The following is a 22,028-nucleotide window of genomic DNA, read 5'->3' on the forward strand; positions in this document are numbered from 1 at the left end:
TTGGGTTATAACACTGAAATAAATTGGAGGGAGGGAGGAAGGAAGAGCTGTGCAGAATACTAAACTGTTCCTATTCAATCTTCCAGGTAGCCAGCCCTATATATCAGGTGTTACGTTTCTGATCTCCCCCCCCCCCCCCCCCGCAAAAACGCAGTATTCAGTTATCATTAAGCAGTCTTCCTTGGGCTGCAGTTTATTTTGATACTTTTTCAAATGTTGGGGCCGCTCTACTGTGCTGATGTTAGTACTTTATTTTGCCTCCAATTCCCAAATGATTTCATTATCAAAAAGAAAATAACTTTTTTCTTGATTTCTTGAATATAGCATGGGAAGGAGAACAAAGTAAACAGAAAAATGTATTTGTTCCAATAATTTATTCCAAGAAACAACTGACATATGAAAGATTTTGGCTATGGGGTTTCAGGATAATGGATCAGACAGACCTTAACTAAATCCAACAAAATTATTTTATTGATTTTAATGTCTTAAAGCTAAGCGTTCGGTTCATGCAATTGTTATTACTCTACTTTAAGGACACCAAATCACCTAAGGTTATGCCTAATTAAAAAACAGATAATGAAAAAAATATTAACCCTACCATTGTTGTATTTCTTCTAATATATATAATCAAAAAGTAAATAATAACTATATTTTACATAGTCGGTCCTTCATTATAAAATTCTCAGTTCAGCAATATTTGCTTGGTGTTTACTATGTTAAATAAGCTAAAGTTTTATTTTCCTAATTTTTGGCAGTTAATTGTCCTCTTTGATGCAATTATTTAAAGTGGGTTTAATATACAGTACTGAGATTGTTATGAACTTAAAATATCTGAAAAAATAGAACATTATGATATAATTAAGTTATATATTTGAGATTTTAAATTGTGAGCTTTTTTACTGATACTAATCAGTTTTCTATATTATGTCTCCCTGGCTCAGCTGTAATTAGAAATTATTGGCTCAATCCCTAAATAGTAACATTCATTGTTTTTAGGATAATAACATTAACCTATCACGTAGAACATATTTCCTGAATAAATTTAGAATCCTCCTTCTCCCATTTTCAAACCCATGAATGGATGATATCTCTCTGCCATCACAGAACAATCACATATAATAATATAGAGCTAGAATCGAATAATTCATAGAGTTAATTTATTCATTGAAAGTACACTGCAGACAAGACTGTTGCCTTATCATGCCTAAACCTCCACAATTTTAATCCCCATTCAGAAATATCCTTGATGCAGTCACGTGATCTGCAAGTTGACATTGCTGTTACTGGAGTAGAATCTATAAAAATTTACAGCCAGTAAGTTCAATATGGCCTAGATTCCTATCAGTCATAGCAATGTATACTGACATTGCACACTTGACTTTGATTGTGATGCTGTGACTTTCATCTTACCTATTTTGTCCAACCTGTAGACAATAACCAGCAATAAGTAATCTTGTTCACTGCACAATCTGTGTGCCATTGTAATACATAATTGGGATCTGCACATTTATATTGATCCAGTTTTAACACTCCCCAAATCACAACAATTGTCATACAAATTTTCTCTTGTGTATATATATGTGTATATGTGTGTGTATGTATGTATGTATGTATGTATATATGTGGTGTGTGTATATATATATATATATATATATATATATATATATATATATATATATTCCTACATTTTCTCAAACATGAATTTTTACAAGTAATTTTGAGTTAATTACAGACTGAAGTTGTAGGAGCTGTGAATCATATTACCATCTGTGCAAATTCCATTTTAACAGATCACATCATTTAACCAAAAAAAAAACCCCACTCTAATATTTTTAAACATCCCTTCTGCACATTCAAAGAATCCTTAGGGCATGCTGCAGATGGTTATTCCCTGTGCCGTATTTCACTACAGTAGTGCAATGGGAACACTGTGGACTAAGACCCATATATACAATACAATACAACAGCAGAGTTGGAAGGGACCTTGGAGGTCTTTAGTCCAACCCCTGCCTAGACAGGAGACCCTATACCGTTCAGACAAATGGCTATCAACATCTTCTTAAAGACTTCCAGTGTTGGGGCATTCACAACTTCTGGAGGCAAGCTGTTCCACTGATTAACTGTTCTGTCAGGAAATTTCTCCTCAGTTCTAAGTTGCTTCTCTCCTTGATTAGTTTTCACCCATTGCTTCTTGTTCTACCCTAAAGTACTTTTGAGAATATTTTGACTCCCTCTTCTTTGTGGCAACCCCTGAGATATTGGAACACTGCTATCATGTCTCCCCTAGTCCTTCTTTTCGTTAAACGAAACATACCCAGTTCCTGCAACCGTTCTTCATATGTTTTAGTTTCCAGTCCCCTAATCATCTTTGTTGCTCTTCTCTGCACTCTTTCTAGAGTCTCCACATCTTTTCTACATCGTGGCGACCAAACTGAATGCAGTATTCCAAGTGTGGCCTTACCAAGGCATTATAAAGTGGTATTAACACTTCACGTCATCTTGATTCTATCCCTCTGTTTATATAGCATAGAACTGTGTTGGCCTTTTTGGCAGCTGCTGCACACTGCTGGCTCATATTTAAATGGTTGTCCACTAGGACTCCAAGATCCCTCTCACAGTTACTATCATTGAGGAAGGTACCACCTATACTGTACCTGTGCATTTCATTTTTCTTGCCTAATTGTAGAACCTTACACTTTTCACCATTGAATTTCATTTTATTAGATAGTGCCCAATGTTCAAGTTTCTGGTGTGTTGGCTATTCCTGCCAGCTTGGTGTCATCTGCAAATTTAATGAGTTCCCCATTTATTCCCTCATCCAAATCATTGATGAAGATGTTGAAGAGTACTGGGCCTAAAACAGAGACTTGGGGTACTCCACTGCATACTTCCCTCCATGAAGATGCAGTTCCATTGAGGACTATACGTTGAGTGCGGTTGGTCAGCCAGTTATGAATCCATCAGGGGGGTGATGCTGTCCAACCCACATTCTTCTTCTAGTAGGTTATGGTAGAAGAATGTGGGTAAATAAAACAAAGCTAATAATTTGAATTGGTCCCCAGATACTCATAAACAGCTGATACTGATGGAATCTCTAGCTACATTTATGTGCCCCCATTTATTTTATACAACATGTACAGGTAGTCTTTGACGTATGGCCATTTAACAATGGTTCAAAGTATTAATGGTTTTGGGCTTATCAGCTGCACTTGAACCTATGACCATGGCACCATTTTGACAGTTACAAGTTGCAATTTGTGTTTTTGGCAACCATCTTGCATTTACAACTGGCTGCAGAGGCCTGCAGTCATGTGATCACAAATTTGCAAATTTTTTTGCTGATTTCTGATTTTAAAAAAAACCATTGAGGAAATAGGAATTTTTTAATTATTTGTATGAGATTTGTTTAAGCACCATGTCATTTGCTTAATGACCACCATAAAAATTGTCATAAAAATAGGTGAGACTCAAGTTACAAGGACTTACGAAAAAAATTCTGATACCAATTGTGGTAGTAAGCCATGGACTACCTGTAATCAGCTCAGTACATCATTATAATTCTGAACATAAAATTACCAATGAAAGGAGCAAGTTTAATACCTGGATCAAATTTCCAAAGATCATGGAAATGTCTGTTCAGGCGTGCATTATAGCCACCAAATATGTATAATTCTCCATTGTAGCCAACTGTAAAATCAGAGAAAAGACAGGTCAGAATAACTCCAAAAGCCGGAATGATAGACAGAAAGATAAGCAATTGATTTTTTGTTCTTGTTCACTGTTCTTTCAACTCAGTTGAGCTTTTGGCATTTTCCTCATAACAGATGCACATGACTAATTATAGAAAGACAGAAAATATAGACAGAAAAAACACAGAACAGTATATGACCTTCTGAAGACATTTGTTTGAGCTACCATTTAGATATAGTCTATGGAGTGTTATAGCTTACATGCTGAATGACTTCGTCTGCCTTCAGGGAGAAGAGGAGTGGGAGGAGAATCCAGCCAAGAGTTTGTGTCTGTGTCAAATACTTTGATTCGGTTACAATAAATCTCATTGTTGGAATGGAATGGCCCAAAGCGATCTGCTCTTCCCCCAAACACATACATCTTTGTCCCAATTATTGTGGCTGAATGGAAATCTCTCCATCGAGCTGGTGTGCCCTGAAAAAAAAAAATCCTGTTAGAGGCACTCAAAGGAAAGTTAAATTTTGGAATAAAAGAAGTGGAAGGGTATGGAGTTTGAGTATTCATAATCCAGATGATTTTAACCCACAGCATACAGATGTTAAACTAGAAATTGGATCATTTAATGAGCAAAAGATACACTTTTTGCATATATACTGACCTTAGTGCAGATCAAACTCCATATCATGTTGCTACTGTCAAGTTTGTGGATGTCATTTGAAAAACAATCAGCCTGAAAGAAAAAAGCTGTGATTAAATTACTTGACATGTCAAAACAAAATTGCCAACTGAAACTAGGATTCCTAAAGAGATATTGGTTACCTTGTTCCCAGACAAGAAAACTCTTGAATTTAATTCTTCAAGATTTCCCTGTGGAATTAGAATATATTCAGGGAACTATAAGAAGTGGGTAAAAAGCAAGCACCTGTTCAGAGGTTAGATTATCCAAATCTCAAAATGAATACAGAATTGCAAGCTGCATGGGCTTTACCTTTGTTGTCATCATAAAACTATCTCCATTCTACAGCCATCAAAAGTAAGCAATGACTATTAAATCCATTGTCAGTAATATCCATGGCTCTGAATACTTTCTCTAAATCAACTGCCTTTTAAAATAATAAAACTGAATCTAATTTGTTCCCAGCAATGCAAGTTTAATGGAACTCACTAGGTTACCCCCACCCCCAAACCTCAAGCCAAATATTCTGACAGGAATTAGTACTAACTTTAAAAGATACCAATTTGGCTGTCCTTGTCAAGGATTTGGGAATTTAGAGTTACCATAAAAGAAGACAAAGTATTTGGGGTTATAGATTAGTATCCTAAATTACTACTTTGTTTCTGCAGTTTCCTTCAGAGGGCATCACAGCATTCTGCATGTTAATTCTGCAGATTCACTGAAAATGCTATTGCTAAACCTAGCTATAATTATGATCCACATACAGTCATCAGAAACACCAGAAAGTTCCAACAGATTATTTGATAGATATGGGCTTAATATTTGATAAGCCCCAGGACCTAATAAGTCTGACCAATAAAGACAAAATGCCTAAATGTTTCTAGACAACTCAATTATCTGTTATCCGTTATTACTGTTACTCATCTGTTTCTCAGTAGTACAATCAGCTTGCAAAAATATTAACAAACAGATTTTAGCTCAAAGCCAAGTTATTTTATTGCGAGTTGCATGTTTTGAAACAAATCTTACTATATTTAGTGAGTCTTATTTCTAACTTCAATAGCAATTTAGCATTATTTTCAGACTGGAAACATTAGGCTATCATCAGTAACTGACCAAAAAAATAATAATAATGCTGACTTTACTTTTCACAGATGTATTTAAATATTGAACGCAAGTAGATCTGCATATAAATGGTACAAACTTTAGAACAACTCACCAGTTGCTCATATCCTCCAAAAATATACATGCTCTTTCCCAAAACACATGCTGAATGTCCATCCCTTGCTCCTGGAACCATTCCAGAAACTTTTGGAGTGAACCACTTGTGTGTGCCTAAAACATAAAAATAAAAAATGGAGATACATCAACTGTATTTAGTGGACAAAAATTCATAACTCTTGCATTTAAAGGCTGTATAAGACACATCAAACAATGTATGTGCCAAAGCTATACAGTAGTTCATTAAAAATTCTCTAAACCCATTAGTTATCTGACTTTATTATGTTATCATTACAAACTATGTCACAGAGAGGCTTGAATCCTTTGGGAAAATGACTAAATGAAGAAGAGATATTTTTCACAAATGAAAAGTATCCTGTGCATATAATTCTGAGAACATCAGCAATGAAAAGTGTGTAAATTTTAAGGCAACATCTGTCCTGAAAAGTCCCATTTCCCTCCCCCCAAAAGCACAGATAATCCTTGGAGATTCCTTGAGCAAAGTTGGCAGTCAGTTTTTAGCCTTGGTCCAGGAAGCAGCAACAGACTGTCCTATAAAAACTCTATCCCACAAAGGTCTCTCATAACTTGGCTTTCAATCATAGCCATAACCAGACTAGCTAGGCTTGTCCTCCACTCCAATGAAAGTTCATAATGTGAAGCCAAATCTTGTTCTATGTGAGTATATGCAGGTAGTCTGCAACTTACAACCATACCTTTAGTGACTGTTCGAAGTTGCAACGCAGTGGAAAAAATGACTTACAACTGATTCTTGCATTTAGAAGAAACCTAACATTCTGATCAAAATTTGGTTGCTTGGCAGCCAGCATGTATTTATAAGAACTGCAGCATCTCGGATCATGTGATTTTCATTTGCAACAGTGACAGCCATTTTCTGACATCCAAAGTCAATGAGGAAAGCCAAATTTGCTTAATGACTGCATGACTGACTTAACCACTGCAATCATTTGCTTAACAATTGTGGCAAAAAGTCATAAAATTAGGAAACACTCACTTACAATCGCCTTGCTTAGTAGTAAAAATTCTGGTCCCAATTGTTGTCATAAGTTGACCATATTTAGATCTCTAAATTCAGTTGTGTATTATCCCTAAGGACCTTTACCAAGTGCAACAGATGAAATTAGAGCTGTGACATCTAATCTAGATGGCATTTGTAAGCCAGCAAAGGACAGTGCCCTGCATAATAGGTTCAGGGCTTTGTCTAGCCTGAAGTGACTCATATGGGATTTTATTTTATTTTCCCTCAAGAACATTTGCTTTCCAGGGATGATAGGAAATGGTAGGTAGAAGGCTGCCTAGGATTTTGAACTGTGACAGTTCCTATGTTGCTTTGAAATACTCCTTGTGAACATTATCTCAGGTCTAATGTGATATATAGTGAAATGATTTCTGGTACTTACAAAAAACATAGAAGTATTAGCACTCTCAATATTACTATTATTATTTATTAAATTTGTTATGGGAGCCCATTACAGTAAACTCAATACCACAGTCATTTTCAAAGAAGCTACCCACAAATTTTCTAACTGGATTCTTTTCTTTTTAATACATTGTTTATGTAGTTTCCTTAAAAAATAAAAATATGGAAGAAATTAAAAGTTAGAAAAATGAGAAAAATAAACAAAGAGGAGAAAGAATGATTTCCAATTTTCTTTAGTGCAATAGAATGCAAAAAAAAACCCCTCACCTTAACCTTTTGCTTTACATTTCACAACATTTTGAGCCATTTTTAAAATTATAAAATTACAAAGCCGTCCAGAGTCACTTCGTAGGAGAAACAAGTAGCATTAAAAATTAATAAATTAAAATAAATTAAAAATAAAAACCAACAAAATCATCTTTATCATCCACTTTTCCATAGTGGGAACTAATGTGTCTTTCCAGTTTTCTAATTGAGTTCTACTTATATTTATTTCTCCATGTTTCCCCTCTTTCACATTAGACAATGAACCCAACTGCTAAGATCAACTTGGTACACATTTTCTTGTTTGTTTCTTAAGACAATTTGCTTAGATAATTTGTTAACTTACATCTTTAGGAAGATATTTGCTATATTTGGATTTTTTCTGAACTTTTATATTATCGGTGCTTCATTTGAATCTTATTGATACAAACGAGTAGTCCAAGTGAAAAAAAATAGCCCCAAAGTTTGAAGCTTGTTTTATTTCATAAAGTCATCCAATATGTGACAGTGTGAAAAAAATGCTTCCCCTTAGATTCAGTAACTTACTGCACCACTTTTTTAGCAGCAAAAATTGCACTCAAATGTTCCTTACACTTGATTATCAGGCTCCCACTTCACCATGTAAGAATTCTGTTTCATTCCTCTATGACAAACGTCTTCAACTCAGTAACGTTTGAATTTTCAACATGAACTGCTCATTTCAGATCCTGTGATAATAATTCTGCAAATTAAATCTGGAGTTTGACCTCACCATTCCAAAATATTCATCTTATTTATCTTCATCTGTTCTGTTCTGGACTTGTTTGTATGTTTGGGATCACTGTCTTTCTGCATGACCCATTTGCACTTCAGATTCATCTGTCAGTGTTTCTCAACCTTGGTGACTGTAAGTCCTGTGGACTTCAACTCCCAGAATCCCCCAACCAGTTGGCTGGGGAATTCTGGGAGTTGAAGTCCACAGGACTTAAAGTCACCAAGGTTGAGAAACACGGATCTAAGTGATGACTAAATGTTTTCCTATAGAATTTTCTTATACCAAACATCATTCATGCTCCTGCCAATAATGAAAAATTGACTAGCTCCCGCCCGAGGCAGCCAAATACTCCAAAACCATTACATTTCTATGTCTATGCTTGCCCATTGGTATATGTTTTTATTAGGAATTCAGTGTTTGGGTTCCATCAAACAAAACAATACCTATATGCTCCCAACTTCCACTTTTGATTCATCTATACATACAACATTTTTATAGAAATCTGAAGAATCATTTACCATATTTTTCAGACTATAAAACGCACTGGAGTATAAGACGCACCAAGATTTTGAAGATGTAATTTTTTTAAAAAAGTTTTTGCACTCTGCAGGCCTCCCAAACCCTCTGCATGCCCCGTTTTTGCAAAAAAAACAGGGCATACATAGGCTTTGGGAGACATGTAAAGTGCTCCTGGGGGGACAGAAAACGGCCTGTTTTCACTTGTTTTTGCCATCCCCAGCCCCCAGGAGCATTTTGCAGACCTCCCAAACCTCTGCACATTCACTTTTGTGAAGGGTATGGGGTTTCTGGAGGCATAAAATGCTGTATTCAGTGTATAAGATGCACCCAGATTTTCACCCTCTTTTTTGGTTGAAAATACGGTAAATGCATTTTTTGCAAACTTGAGATGAACATGAATGTTCCTCTTAAGGCTATGGTTTCTACCTTCCTGTTCTCTTATGAATCCCACTTTGAACCAGTGATTTTCTAATAATGGAATCATGTCTGCAAACTCTAATCAAGTTAGCATGAGAGTAATTATGATAGGAAAGCACTCTTGGATAAATGCATTCACAACTGTTCACAATGCTTTTGTTTTCTGAACCAATGGCACTGCAGAGCTTTAGAAATGGATTTGTAATGTTTCCATATTTTTAGCATTAAGATTTATAAAAATTTTCGGAAATTTCTTCATAATCTCTGTGGTGAGAACTCTATTGTCGTGGTAGGTCAAAGTCTGTCATATTTAGAGCAGTATGTCCTAAAACAGCCCCAATTATTTAATGAAGAACTTATATAACTGTCTCTAATTAACCATTTAAGCAAGGAGATCTTTGGATCATTTTCCACAATAAATGAATGAACAAGTATAATGTTTTGACTCACTTGTTTAATTAAGTTGTCTTTATCTAGCTTTAAGATTTGGGTAGAGAACAGATCATAATTTAAGTCATATTTATGCAGATATATTTAAAATTCAAAAGGGTTCACCAACTTTTAATCACTACTGTATATTAACATATCTTATTTGCTCATTTTATCTATTCTCTTTTTGATACTAGGGTATTTACACCTTAATACAAATAATGCATTAGCTACTGCATCATGTGCATTTCCTCCACAAACTCATGCTACTCCATTTGTACCAGTGTACTTGAGGCTGTCTTCACAAAAAGCTTGTTAGGTTTCCAAAAACAGGCATTTAACATTTTGGAGGCATAGAATTCTACTGTGCCAAGGTAAAGAGACTACTATGTAGTCAATAGAAAAACACAGAGAACATTGGTTTCAAATGAGTTTAAGCACAAATAGTTTCAATCTCATTAGTTTATAATCATCATCATCATTATTACTATTAGCATCACTGTCAAAGAAGCTGATTTTAACTTGAAAGGAAAGACCGTTGGCTTACCTGAACGGTCGTTCTCGGGGCACTGCGAAGAGAGCCCAAATGCTGGGTTAACACAGCCTATCTGCCCTTGGACTGAGTGATGTTTTTTCTTGACCACGCCTCCCTTTGCCTGCACATGCTCAATTCGAAAACGAAGGAACCGTCCTGTAATCAATTACAGTCAATACAGCCACATCGTTCAAAATACAAACACCCGGGTGGGTTTGGGCTCTCTTCGCAGTGCCCCGAGAACGACCGTTCAGGTAAGCCAACGGTCTTTCTCCAGTGCACTGCTCAGAGAGCCCAAATGCTGGGACATGCCCAAGCTATTGAGCCCCAGGGTGGGGAAGCGCCGAAGCCTCTGGCATTTCAGCCACTCTTTGTAATACTCTTCTGCCAAAGGAGGCTTCGGCTGAGGCAAAGGTGTCAATCTTATAGTTTCTAATAAAGGCTGTGGGGGAAGCCCAGGTGGCCGCTCTACAAATGTCTAGGATAGAGGCCTGGGTTGCCCAGGCTGCAGACGTTGCAGCGCTCCTGGTGGAGTGAGCGGTGATTCGTCTCGGAGCCGTCTTGCCCTGGTGCTCATATGCCAGTTTGATGCAAGCACGTAGCCAACGTCCCACAGTGTGAGAGGAGACCTTGCGGCCCAGGGACGCAGGGAGGAAGGAGACAAAGAAAGCCTCTGACCGGCGGTAGTCCTTTGTTCTCTTTACATATGTGCGCACGGCCCGTCTCACGTCCAGCTTGTGCCACTCACGCTCCTTAGGGTGAGAAGGATGGGGACAGAAGTTGGGCAAAATAAGTTCTTGAGTCCTGTGAAACAGGGAGTTAATTTTCGGAGCAAATGACGGATCAAGTCTCAATATTACTCTGTCCGGGTGAACTACGCACAAATCCTCCCTGACAGAGAGCGCAGCAAGCTCGGCTACCCTGCGAGCGGATGTAATGGCCACCAGGAAAGCGGTTTTGATGGTGAGGTAGCGCAGACTGGTCTTTTTCAAAGGCTCAAATGGGGCTTTGGTCAGGGCCTTAAGCACAAATGGAAGATCCCATGACGGATACCGGTGAACAGTTGGAGGGCTGATGTTCGCTGCTCCCTTGAGAAAGCTCTTGATCTGGGGGAGCTGACTCAGCGAGCGAGAGGAGCCCTTTGCCAGGATGGTAGACAACGCTGCAACCTGGCGTCTGAGGGTGCTGACTGCAAGGCCCTTATCCAGACCCTCTTGCAAAAAGTCTAGGGTCTGGGGGATCGAGGCTGAGGAGGCCTCTATGTTCCTAGTCTTGCACCACCGTGAGAAGGCGGCCCAGGTGGCATCGTAGATTCTAGTCGTAGAGGGCTTCCTGGATGCTTGGATTGTTCGAATGACCTGGTCAGAGAATTTTTGCTTTCTCAGGAGCTCCCCTTCAAGTGCCAAACGGCTAGCTGCAGCCACTGGGGCTCCGGATGGGTGATGGCCCCCTGGCTGAGGGCAATCTTGTCCCGGGGGATTCTCCAAGGTCTTTGAACTGAGAGGCTGACCAGGTCTGCGTACCAGGGCCTTCTGGGCCAGAAGGGAGCCACCAGAATGAGGTCTGCCTTTTCGGTCAGGAGCTTGTTCACCACTTGAGGGATGAGCGGAAGTGGAGGGAAGGCATACAGAAGTCCCTGAGGCCACGCTGACCTCAGAGCATTGGTTCCCTCCGCCTGGGGCGAGTGGTAGCGACTGAAGAAGCGTGGGAGCTGTGTGTTGTTGTGTGTGGCAAACAGGTCTACCTGTGGCTTGCCGAACCTCCTCACGATCTGCTGGAACAGGTCCGGGTGCAGGCGCCACTCCGAGTGGTCGATGCGTTGGCGGCTCAGCCAGTCTGCTTCCCGGTTGCTTACGCCGGAGATGTGATCTGCACTGAGAGAAGCCAGATGACGTTCCGCCCACCTGCCCAGCGCTTCTGCCTCGAGCATGAGGGCCTTTGATCGAGTGCCCCCTTGCCGGTTTATGTGCGCTTTTGTCGCCACATTGTCTGTCATCAACAGTACATGAGCCCCTCTTACTAGAGATGCGAACTTTCTCAGCGCTAGGCGAGCTGCCCTCAGTTCCAGCCAATTGATGCTGTGGGCGGCCTCCCTCTGAGTCCATCGGCCTTGGGCTAGGTGGCCCTGACAGTGGGCGCCCCACCCCAGGAGGCTGGCATCCGTGGTGACAACTAGTCTCTCCGGCTCCTTGAACAGGCAGCCCTTCCTGACTGCCTTGGACCTCCACCATGCCAGAGACCGGATCACCTTTCGTGGGAGCCGAACCCGCCTGAGTGAGTTGCTGTTCCTGGCCCTCTGCACTGGCAGCAGAAACCACTGCAGCTCCCTGGCGTGAAGGTGAGCCCAGGGAACCACCCCCAGGCACGAGATCATTATCCCTAGGAGCTGGGACAGCTGAATGATGGGTACCGACCTGGCAAGGCTGCAGTGCTTCACTCTGCGTCTCAGGTTCGACAGCCGGTCTGGCGAAAGAAATACCTGGCAGGAGGTGGAGTTGATGACCGCACCCAGGTGCTGTATACAGGTGGATGGTCGGAACTGGCTCTTCTCCATGTTGACAGAGAAGCCATGGTACTGCAGGGTCTGCACAGTTAGAGAAACATCGCGGTGTGCCTGCTTGGTGGTGAGAGGGGTTTTCGTCTTCGGAAAGGGCGAAAATCTCCCCTTCTTCCTGCTCAGAACTTGATAACCCAGAGTGAGAGGGGCTTGAAGATGGGGAGGAGGATACAGGCTCCTTAGAGGTGGAGGCCCGAGGTTTGCGTTTCTCCTTTGGGGCCTTGCCCTTGCGAGAGCCCTTGCGCTTAATGCCTTCAGCTATCCCTTGGGAGATGGCTAAGGCAATTACCTCCCTCATTTCATCCGAGAGAGCAGGACTTTTCCCCCTTTTTTTCTTTTGCTTACTGGTCCTGCGCTGGCTAGGCCTGCCTGAGCTGGATCCACCCTTCCCAAAGGGGGAATTCTGGACAGAATCTCGTTCCTCTCCGATGGAGGAGCTAGGGGAGTCGGGGTACCCCCAAGATGCTTCAGGAGATGGATCCCTGGATGCATAGTTATCCCCAGACAAGAATTCACTGTCCCCGGGGGATTGGGCCTCACGATCAGGGGAAGCTGACTCCCTGCTGCGACGGTCTGGGCTAGGTTCTGGCTGAAGGGGCCTTGAAACCTCCCTGGGATCCACTGTGGCTCTTGGAGAAGACCTTTCAAGTGAGCCTTTGTGCCCTTTGCCTTTATTTACAGAGGGATCCAGCTTGCAGCGCTTGCTGGAGGGCCCCACCTGATCCCCTAAGGCCTCCCTGCATTCCTCAGCCATTTCAGGTCCCCACGAGGCCTGGGAGATAGCTGGAGTTGGGATGGGCACGCGCTGGCCTTTGCAGTCCAAAAGCGCTGGCAGAATCTCCAGGAGGGAAGGGCCACCTTGGGGTCGGATTTCCTTCCTCCCACCGCCCTCGGTTCCCCGAGACTTAGCTTATTTTCCGGAGGGAGAGACTAGCTGGCTTCCCAGACTAGCCCCCAGCCTCCCCGCGGCGTTCTGCAGTCGTTGAGGGCTCGCTGAGGCTCCGTTGGCTGGCTGGGCTCTTCTTGCTGCCTTGTTCCTAGCACGCTCTGAGCTCTGCCGCTCTGCCCAGTGAGTCGGAGCGATCCAAAATGGCGGGGGGTGCGCACGCAGCCGCTTCCCGCTCTTTCCAGCCCTGAAAGGCGCGCGAAGGCTCCAGCCGTCGCTGCTGTTGCCGGGCAAAATGGAGCAGGCGAGGGAATCCTAGCAATCCGGCTCACCTGCTTTAGAGCCTTCTCAGAGCCTTGCTGGACTTTTCCTCCCCCTGGGACGCCCCTGTTCCAACAGGGAACTTGGTTTATCCCACTAATTGCTCCCTTGCTAGCCAGCCCCCGCTGTGCAAGCCTTTTCAACCCCCTGCAGTGCTTGCAATTAGCAACAGCAGGGAAAACCCGGCAGCCCTTCTCTTAAAGCAACGGAAGCCTCACTGGAGGCAAATAGACAGACCTGATGTAGAAGCGTGATTTCCTCTATCTGAGAATTTAAACGTGGTCCAAATTGGGAAACTTTTTCCAGCCTTTCTGCTCTTAGACTGGAGCTCTCCCAAAACAGCCCTAACTCGGGCGGACTGAGTTTTCGAATTGAGCATGTGCAGGCAAAGGGAGGCGTGGTCAAGAAAAACATCACTCAGTCCAAGGGCAGATAGGCTGTGTTAACCCAGCATTTGGGCTCTCTGAGCAGTGCACTGGAGAAAAGTAATTTCAGTAATGATAAGATTAATGAAGCTTATTTTATAGTAAGAACAAAAATGAAATAAAATGGAGAGCAATTACATTAATAAATACTTCCTAAATGCTTAATTTAAAAATACCGGTAATAAATGTAATATTTATTATTAATGGGCAACACATTGAGATAAATTGGGTATATAATTTAGAAGTGTTTACATGTAAAAATATAAATATTTAAAATATATAATTAAAGTTAAAAAGCATAATAAATGTAGTAATTATTAACAATAATTCTTCATTTATAGTTAACACACTCGGCTTATTCAGTTTAATATCATGGCCATTGCTATTGTGCCATCACTGCTCCATCAATATCATCTCAATAAGAGATAAATGGCTTAAAGGTTTGTCTTCCCTGCCTATTCACCTTTATAAGCATGTGATAGTGAAAGTTATGGAAGCAGGACACCACTTACTGACGTCAAAGGCATATAATACATTGCAGGCTCCCTCAGTATCATTACGGCCTCCCCAGATGTAGATAGTGTCATCAATCAGCACCGCAGAATGCCCATATCTCATATAAGGAACTTCTCTCACATGGTCCCTGCTGTTCGTCCACACTGGTGGTAGTTTGGTCCAACGCAGAGAGACTATTAGAAAAAAGATCAGAAAGTTTTATCAACTGATCGATCAAAAATAAAAATCACAATTAAGATAAAAAAGATAAACATGTAGCATTCTAAAGGATGTAAGAAAAAATGGAAGTAATTCCATAATTATAGTATAATTGTACTATAATAGTATGTCAGAATATCCAGACTGGTTAATGGAAAGGAGTGATAAAAATTCCTTGTGACCATCTGGGTAGAACGAACAATACAAAATAACATGTTCCATCATTTCAGTTTAGGGTTAGGGCGGACTAAGTTACTATCCAGAGTCATTAGATATGAGATGGGCTGCAAATAAATTTCATAAAAAACTAAAATGTATATGCCGAGTACTGTCACTTCAGGATTATATAGATAATGGGAAGCTACATAGGATTCTCTTCTGAAGTTATCAAACATTTCTTACTAAATAAACAATAAGGAGAGCTTTGACTTTCTTGAGATACAATCTGATGTATTACACAATTTAAAATTGGCAAATAAACAATTAATAATATTAAAAATAAGTAAATGATTTCCTGAAATATACTAATAGCCTGGCACCTCCATTTTTTCTCCAAAACATGGTATTATTTTACATATGCTTCCCCAAATATATAATTTTACTAAAAAAGAATAATGTAATATTTTAATATGAAAAATTCCTTTCTTTATCCCCATAATTGAATATTTTTACATTTTCAGTAGCCTCATTTATGTTTGATGGCTGACATATTAATTAAAATTAATTAACATTAAATATATATATATATATATATATATATATATATATATATATATATATATATGTGTGTGTGTGTGTGTGTGTGTTTTAAAAAAATAAAGCATAATTAAGTCCCATTTCTCTAAACCTTAACATTCAACAACTTACCTGCATTAAATACATGAACATCAATCTGTCGTAGAGTTTCATAATCTTCACCAGAACAGTAACCACCAAAAGAGTAGACTTTATGTCCAACAGCCACAGCAGCGTGGTTTACTCTTCGAGGCCCACCTTCTAAATGAACTGTCCACCGTAACATTCCCTTTTGTGAGTGTTCAATCCTTGCAAGTTATTGGTGGGGGCATTAGATTTTAGTGCCAATAAGGCTAACCAATCATATTAGCTCATAACCACAGAAATCTGCAAATAAAAAAAATAAACAGAGAGTTTAAAATTCAGTCTGAATCTGAATACAGCACTTGTCACACAAGGTAAGGTTTTAAACAATTGCTTTGAATATTATGTATTTCTTTCATTAGTACTGAAGTCAGTTCAAAACAATTTACACTCCAAGGTAAGTACCAGACATTAGAATGACACCAAAATGGTAACATACATATAATACCATAATCACAAATGAATCTAAGATAACTTTTATTGTCACTTTTTTCTGTAAACATACTGGCACATGTTAAAAAATGAAATTCTGATGCCCGCTCTCAATATGTATGTATGTATGTATGTATGTATGTGTATGTATGTATGTATGTGTATATATATATGTGTGTGTGTGTGTGTGTATAGCATATGTATGTATATATATACAGGTATGGGTATGGGTATGGATATGGATGGAGATATATATATATATATATATATATATATATATATATATATATATATATATATATATATATATATAAAATCCATATCCATACCTGTATATATATACATACATATGCCATACACACACACATACACACACAAACACAACTAATTGCAATCCATTTTGAATACATAGTATCTTGAGAGTTAACAAGGTTGATACCATATGTACAAAGCTATTACAGTATCTAGCTCTTCTGTTTTGAATACTGCGAAGACTCCTCCCAGAAGGTAACAAAGAAAACCTGGTCATGGAGATGATGTGTAGTATCCCTGACAATACTGCAGACTCTGGCCAGGCATCGCTTATATGTTATGTCTTGGATACCTGTACAAGAAAGTAAACTTCCAATAAATCTTTATGCCATCCTCACCACTCTCTGCACAATCTTCCTGTCCAAAACATTACTGCTTTCAAACCACACAGTAATACAATATGACAGGATGGTTTCAATCATCCCCCTATAAAAGTAATAGGAATAGGGGAATGAAGATGTGCTCTTCTTATCTGACACAGAAAATGCAGGTGTTGTGCCTGTTTCACCAGTGTCTCACTAGTGAGCCACCAAGCCAACCTCAGCAGCTGCACACACAAAAACCCGATAGTACTAACCACCTCCACAGGTGAATTGTTAATACACAGAGATGTATGGGTATGCCTGCCTTTTCTGAAATTGGCAATGATTTATTTTGTTTTTCATACATTTAAAACCAGGCTGTTTTTATTATACTAGTTCATCAAACCCTCAACCTCCTCCTAGTAATCACCCTCATTGCCATCCGGTATAAGGAAAACCCACCACTGTTGTATCATCCACATACTTCACAATATGGTTGGTCGCAAAACTAGCACAACAGTTATGGGTCAGCAGTGTGAACAACAGCGAACTTAAAACAAAGCCCTGAGGAAAACTTGTGCTCAAGAATATGGTGTTAGAAATATTAGTTACAGCTCGTACAAAATGGGGCCTATCAGTGAGAAAATCAAAAATCCAGCACAAAGGAGTATTGAAGCCTAAAAGGCCCAGTATATCTACTAAATGCTGAGGAATGATTGTATAAAATGCTGAACTAAAGTCGACAAACAGCATTCGTACATGAGTACTTTCCTCTAAGTGTGCCAAGCTCAGATGGAGAAAAGAGGAAATAGCATTCTCTGTGGAACAATTTGGGCAATAAGCAAACTGAAGTGAGTCAAACGCTGGAGGGAGCCTGGATACAATAAAGTTCTTTATCATCCTTTCAAAACAATTCATAATGATGGTCATAAGTGTAACCGGACAATCATTAAGATCCGTAATGATATATCAAGATGCATGTGTCACCCTTTTCCTGTTCTTTCCTGACATCACGCTAGCAGGCTAATCAACATGAAGAAAATGTGGTTTTCAACTTGATGGCACATAAACAATCAAGTTGAATACAGGTAGTCCTCGACTTATGACCACAATTGAGCCCAAAATTTATGTTGCTAATTGGGACCATAGTAAACTGAATTTTGCTCAATTTTACAATCTTTCTTGCTATAGTTGTTAAGTGAATCACTGCAGTTGTTAAGTTAGTAACCCAGTTGTTAAGTGAATTGGGCTTCCCCCTTGAATTTGCTTGTCAAAAGAGCACAAAAGATGACCACACGACCTTAGGACACTGCAACTGTCATTAATATGAACCAGTTGCCAAGCATCCAAATTATGCGACCATGTGGATTTGCAATGATCATGTGAAACACAATCATAAGTCACGGTTTTCAGCGCCGTTTGTAACTTTGAACTGTTAGTAAATAAATGGTTGTAAGTCAAGGACTACCTGTAGTCAATCAGAAAATGTGCAATATATTATTATAACAGGTAATTATATAAATATTTTATCTTTTATGATTGTAAGATACCCAAAGTTACCCTGTGGTAAGGATAGTCTATCAATTTTATAAATAATTAAAATGAAACTATCAATATTTGATATGTGATATTTGCTCTCTGTTTATATACCGCAGCATGTCTTGCCAGTATTGTTGCGGGTGTTATTTTCTCCATAGTAGTTTTTTGATTAGGCTATTTTCTTGATCGTTTGTCTGATATTAATCTCTACTTGTCTGGATGTTGGCTGCTGAAGAAGATGTGTTGTGGCCTTTTTGTTTCTCTCCTAACTTTTTTATTGTCTTTTTTGAATGGTGGCTAAATAACTCTGTTGATGGCTAACATATCTAAGCCCCAAGCTTCCAGGAATTTCCTACTGTTTTTAGATTTAGCTTGGTCTAGGATGTTCAAAGTTTTCCAGTTGAAATTATGTTTGAGTCTGTCCATGTGTCTAAGCAGTTTTTATCATGTTTTCTGACTGTAATTGATGTTCATGGCTGCCCTCTGCTAGTCTTATGCTTCCTACCTAGTGGCTGTTACAGTTCTTATACTGCCGTGATGGCGCACCTATGGCACACGTGCTGGAAGTGGCATGTAGAGCCATCTCTCCGGGCAAACCAGCTATCGCCTGTTGCTCTTCTGGGTTCCGTTGGTCTTCATGCGTGCGAGTGCCGCAAACCAGCAGACAAGTTCCCCGGCGCACATGTGTGCCCCAGGAAACTGAGCTGAGCACCAGCTTGCCGGTGCACACGCACATATGTGCACCGGGAAGTTGAGCTTCCAGTTTCTGCCGTGTGCATGCACACCAACCAGCTGGTGCATCACAAACCAGAAGACTAAGTGAACGGCGCGCATGCGCATACTGGAAACCAGAAACTCAGCTTCCTGTGCACGCATGCATGCCAGAGAACTACTATTCCGGTTTCTGGCGCTCCCATGCATGTTCATCGGGGAACTGCTCTTACAGTTTCCGGCACTCCCCCACACATGTGCTCCTGTTTTGGCAGTCAGTGCCAAAAACATTCACCAACACTGTTATACTGTAACCTTGGAACACAAATATTATGCTCAATTACATGGTTAATTGAGAGACAGCCCATGCTCAATTACATGTTCAACTGAGAGAAAGTGACGTTACAAATAAATCAATTTTGGTTACATAGTAAGTTTCAAAAATTAATTTATAAATTCTATTTAGGATTAAGTATGAAAAGTTTTCAAAACTGCTTTCAGCTACGCAAATCATAATGACACACAAAAACATAATTTAGTTGTTGCAACATTTAGAAATGTTATTCAAGCCTAAAGTGCTCAGCATATTTCTCTGGTCATATAGGAACAACAATATTCTTGATGTTTTAAAAAGTATAACATAGTAGGAACTTTTTTCAATGACCTTAAAATCTAAATTTTGTATATAGGAGATATAGATAATAAAAGTTATAACCCAAAAAAAACCCCACAACCCAGTTCTAAAATAAGTCAAACCAAACAAAATGAACTTGATATTACATTTTATAATTGATTTTTCAACTCCAAGAAGATACAGAAAAAAATCAAAATAAAAGTAATGCATAGAAAAGTACAAGTGTACCCAGACTTGTAGTTTAATTTAAACAGTCTGGGATCTTCTGCATAATTTAAACAGTCTGGCTGTAAATATTCAGTCCTAGTGATTAATATTAACTCAGCTTCATTTTAGACCAGGGTTTAAACTATTTTGATATTATTAATCATTTGCAGGAGTAACAAACCTCTACTTTTCTAAAACCTTAATATCTCAAATATATTCAATAATATATATAAATTCCCTACCATGCTGTGACTTTAGTTCTTCCAGATATAAAATGCGAAAGGTTGTGGTTTTACCACATGGTTTAGAGTATTAAAAATAGATCCAGACAGGTTGAAGCAGTCTATGCTGACTGTTCTATTTTAGGCACAATCTAACACACTATTACATTCATAAGTAAAACTATCCAGTTCCTTTTTTCACGCCTGACTCCTGATTTATTCTTTTGGCTAATTATTCCAAGAGAGCAGGATAGAAGCCAGTATCTACAGAAGCCTAGGTAGTGACTATCTATGATAAGGTTCAGTACTAAAAATTCTGGACCGATAGCTAGCTAATATGAGTCACTTATAAAGTAAGGCAGAAAATTTGTAAACATCTAGAAAACTCATGAGGTTCAACAAACCAGAGCTTGCTTTTATGCTACCACTCTCATAAAATCAGAGCAGTCTTCCTGGGTTAGGCTATAGGCAGATCTAATCCTGCTTTGTGGCACACAATGGTTAAGTATCCACGTAAGGCTAGCGATTCAGGAGACATTAATAGTTTTCCACTTATTAGCTGACATTAATACTGTAGTCTGCTGAATTGCTAACAATAAATTCTAAACTTTTATTATTAGTAGAAAAAGTTATTTCTCCTCCTCTTACCTGTGGTATACCAGATGATTCTTCTCTTATTTCTTCTTCTCTTAGTATAACCAATAATGCTGAAGCTATGACACATATGTCAAAGGTGACAAGGCACAATGTTTTGGATGACAAGCATTAATCATCCCTTGACAAAAGTATACGCCATTCATGAGTCATTATTAGAGGCTGTGGAGGCCACTTGAGAATGGCGTGTGTTCTCGTGCAACCTCTAGAAGTTGCACAAGCAGGTGGTGCTCTCGCATTCCCTCCAAACCTTCTGAAAATTGTGCAAGAATGGAGCATGCTTTTGCATGATTTTTGGAAGCTGCAAAGGCTGCATTCTCTGAAACCACTTCAAGAATGAAGGCCTCATGTGACCCAGAGCTGCTTTGGTTAAGCCACAGAGGCCGGTTAAAAGAAAGGGAACACTGCCTGAAGGTAAGTGACGCAGAGCAGATCCCGGGAATTACACATGATTGGACTGTATTTAAAAAATAAATAAATAAATGGATTTATAAAAGGTTTTATTTTGTTCAGGTGGAGGGGGTTACATGCCAGCAAAATCAGGAATTTTCTGAACTTTCGACATGCTGAACCCAAAAGGTTCACCAGCACTAGCCTAAGCCACGTATGATTTTGCATCTCACGTTTTGCTATTTTCAGATAAAAGCTCCAACTACTGTAATATACCTCATAAGAAGCTACTCCAAACCATTAACAAACCCTAAAGGTTTTCTTGTTTTATTTTTATCTCCAATATCCTTTTTAGTGCAATAACCACAAATGTAGACAGCATAGGATCAACATATATTTGAATTAGAGTACCATAATAAGAGTTCTAAGAATGGGATACTTCTTTTTTATTTCCATTAAGTTTTAAGATGACTTATGAAAATCATTTGCATGTTGTGAAATATGCTACGGAACAATTATTGCAATATTTTAGCATATCCATATAGAACAAGAGCGATTTGTTCCCTTTAGCACCACATTTGTAGTTTTCTCAGAGATAGTGTTCCAAAATTCAGCAGCAAAATGACTGCATTTTTTTCTTTTTAAGAAAAATATGAGGGTAATTGTGAGTAGAAGACTTTTGAGAATTTTTTGGTATTGTTTTGGATCATTATGGAAGGAGTTAGATGATTTTCAAGTAAGAATGAAAATAGTTTGCTTTCTTGAGGTCTTCTAGTCCCATTCTCACAGTTTAAAATACAAACAACAAAATAAAGCTTCTTTCAGTGAAATCCTGGTTTGCAGAAGGCCTCTTGCAAACTTCAAAGCATTGTATGGTTGCAGTATGGTCTCTGATCCC

The 22,028-nt window shown here is 39.3% G+C and overlaps 1 protein-coding gene across 1 annotated transcript in view; it reads right to left on the reverse strand.

Annotated features, from left to right (window-relative positions):
• The window catches only part of KLHDC3 (kelch domain containing 3), a 50,797-nt gene that overhangs the window by 22,143 nt on the left and 6,626 nt on the right, over positions 1-22,028 (reverse strand). The window contains 6 exon segments of the mRNA XM_032215734.1: positions 3,601-3,687; positions 3,951-4,164; positions 4,349-4,420; positions 5,586-5,701; positions 14,648-14,824; positions 15,717-15,971. Coding sequence (XP_032071625.1) covers positions 3,601-3,687; positions 3,951-4,164; positions 4,349-4,420; positions 5,586-5,701; positions 14,648-14,824; positions 15,717-15,870 — 820 coding nt within the window. The 5' untranslated portion in view covers positions 15,871-15,971.

This window comes from Thamnophis elegans, chromosome 4 (genome assembly GCF_009769535.1).
Source record: "Thamnophis elegans isolate rThaEle1 chromosome 4, rThaEle1.pri, whole genome shotgun sequence".
NCBI lineage: Eukaryota > Metazoa > Chordata > Lepidosauria > Squamata > Colubridae > Thamnophis > Thamnophis elegans.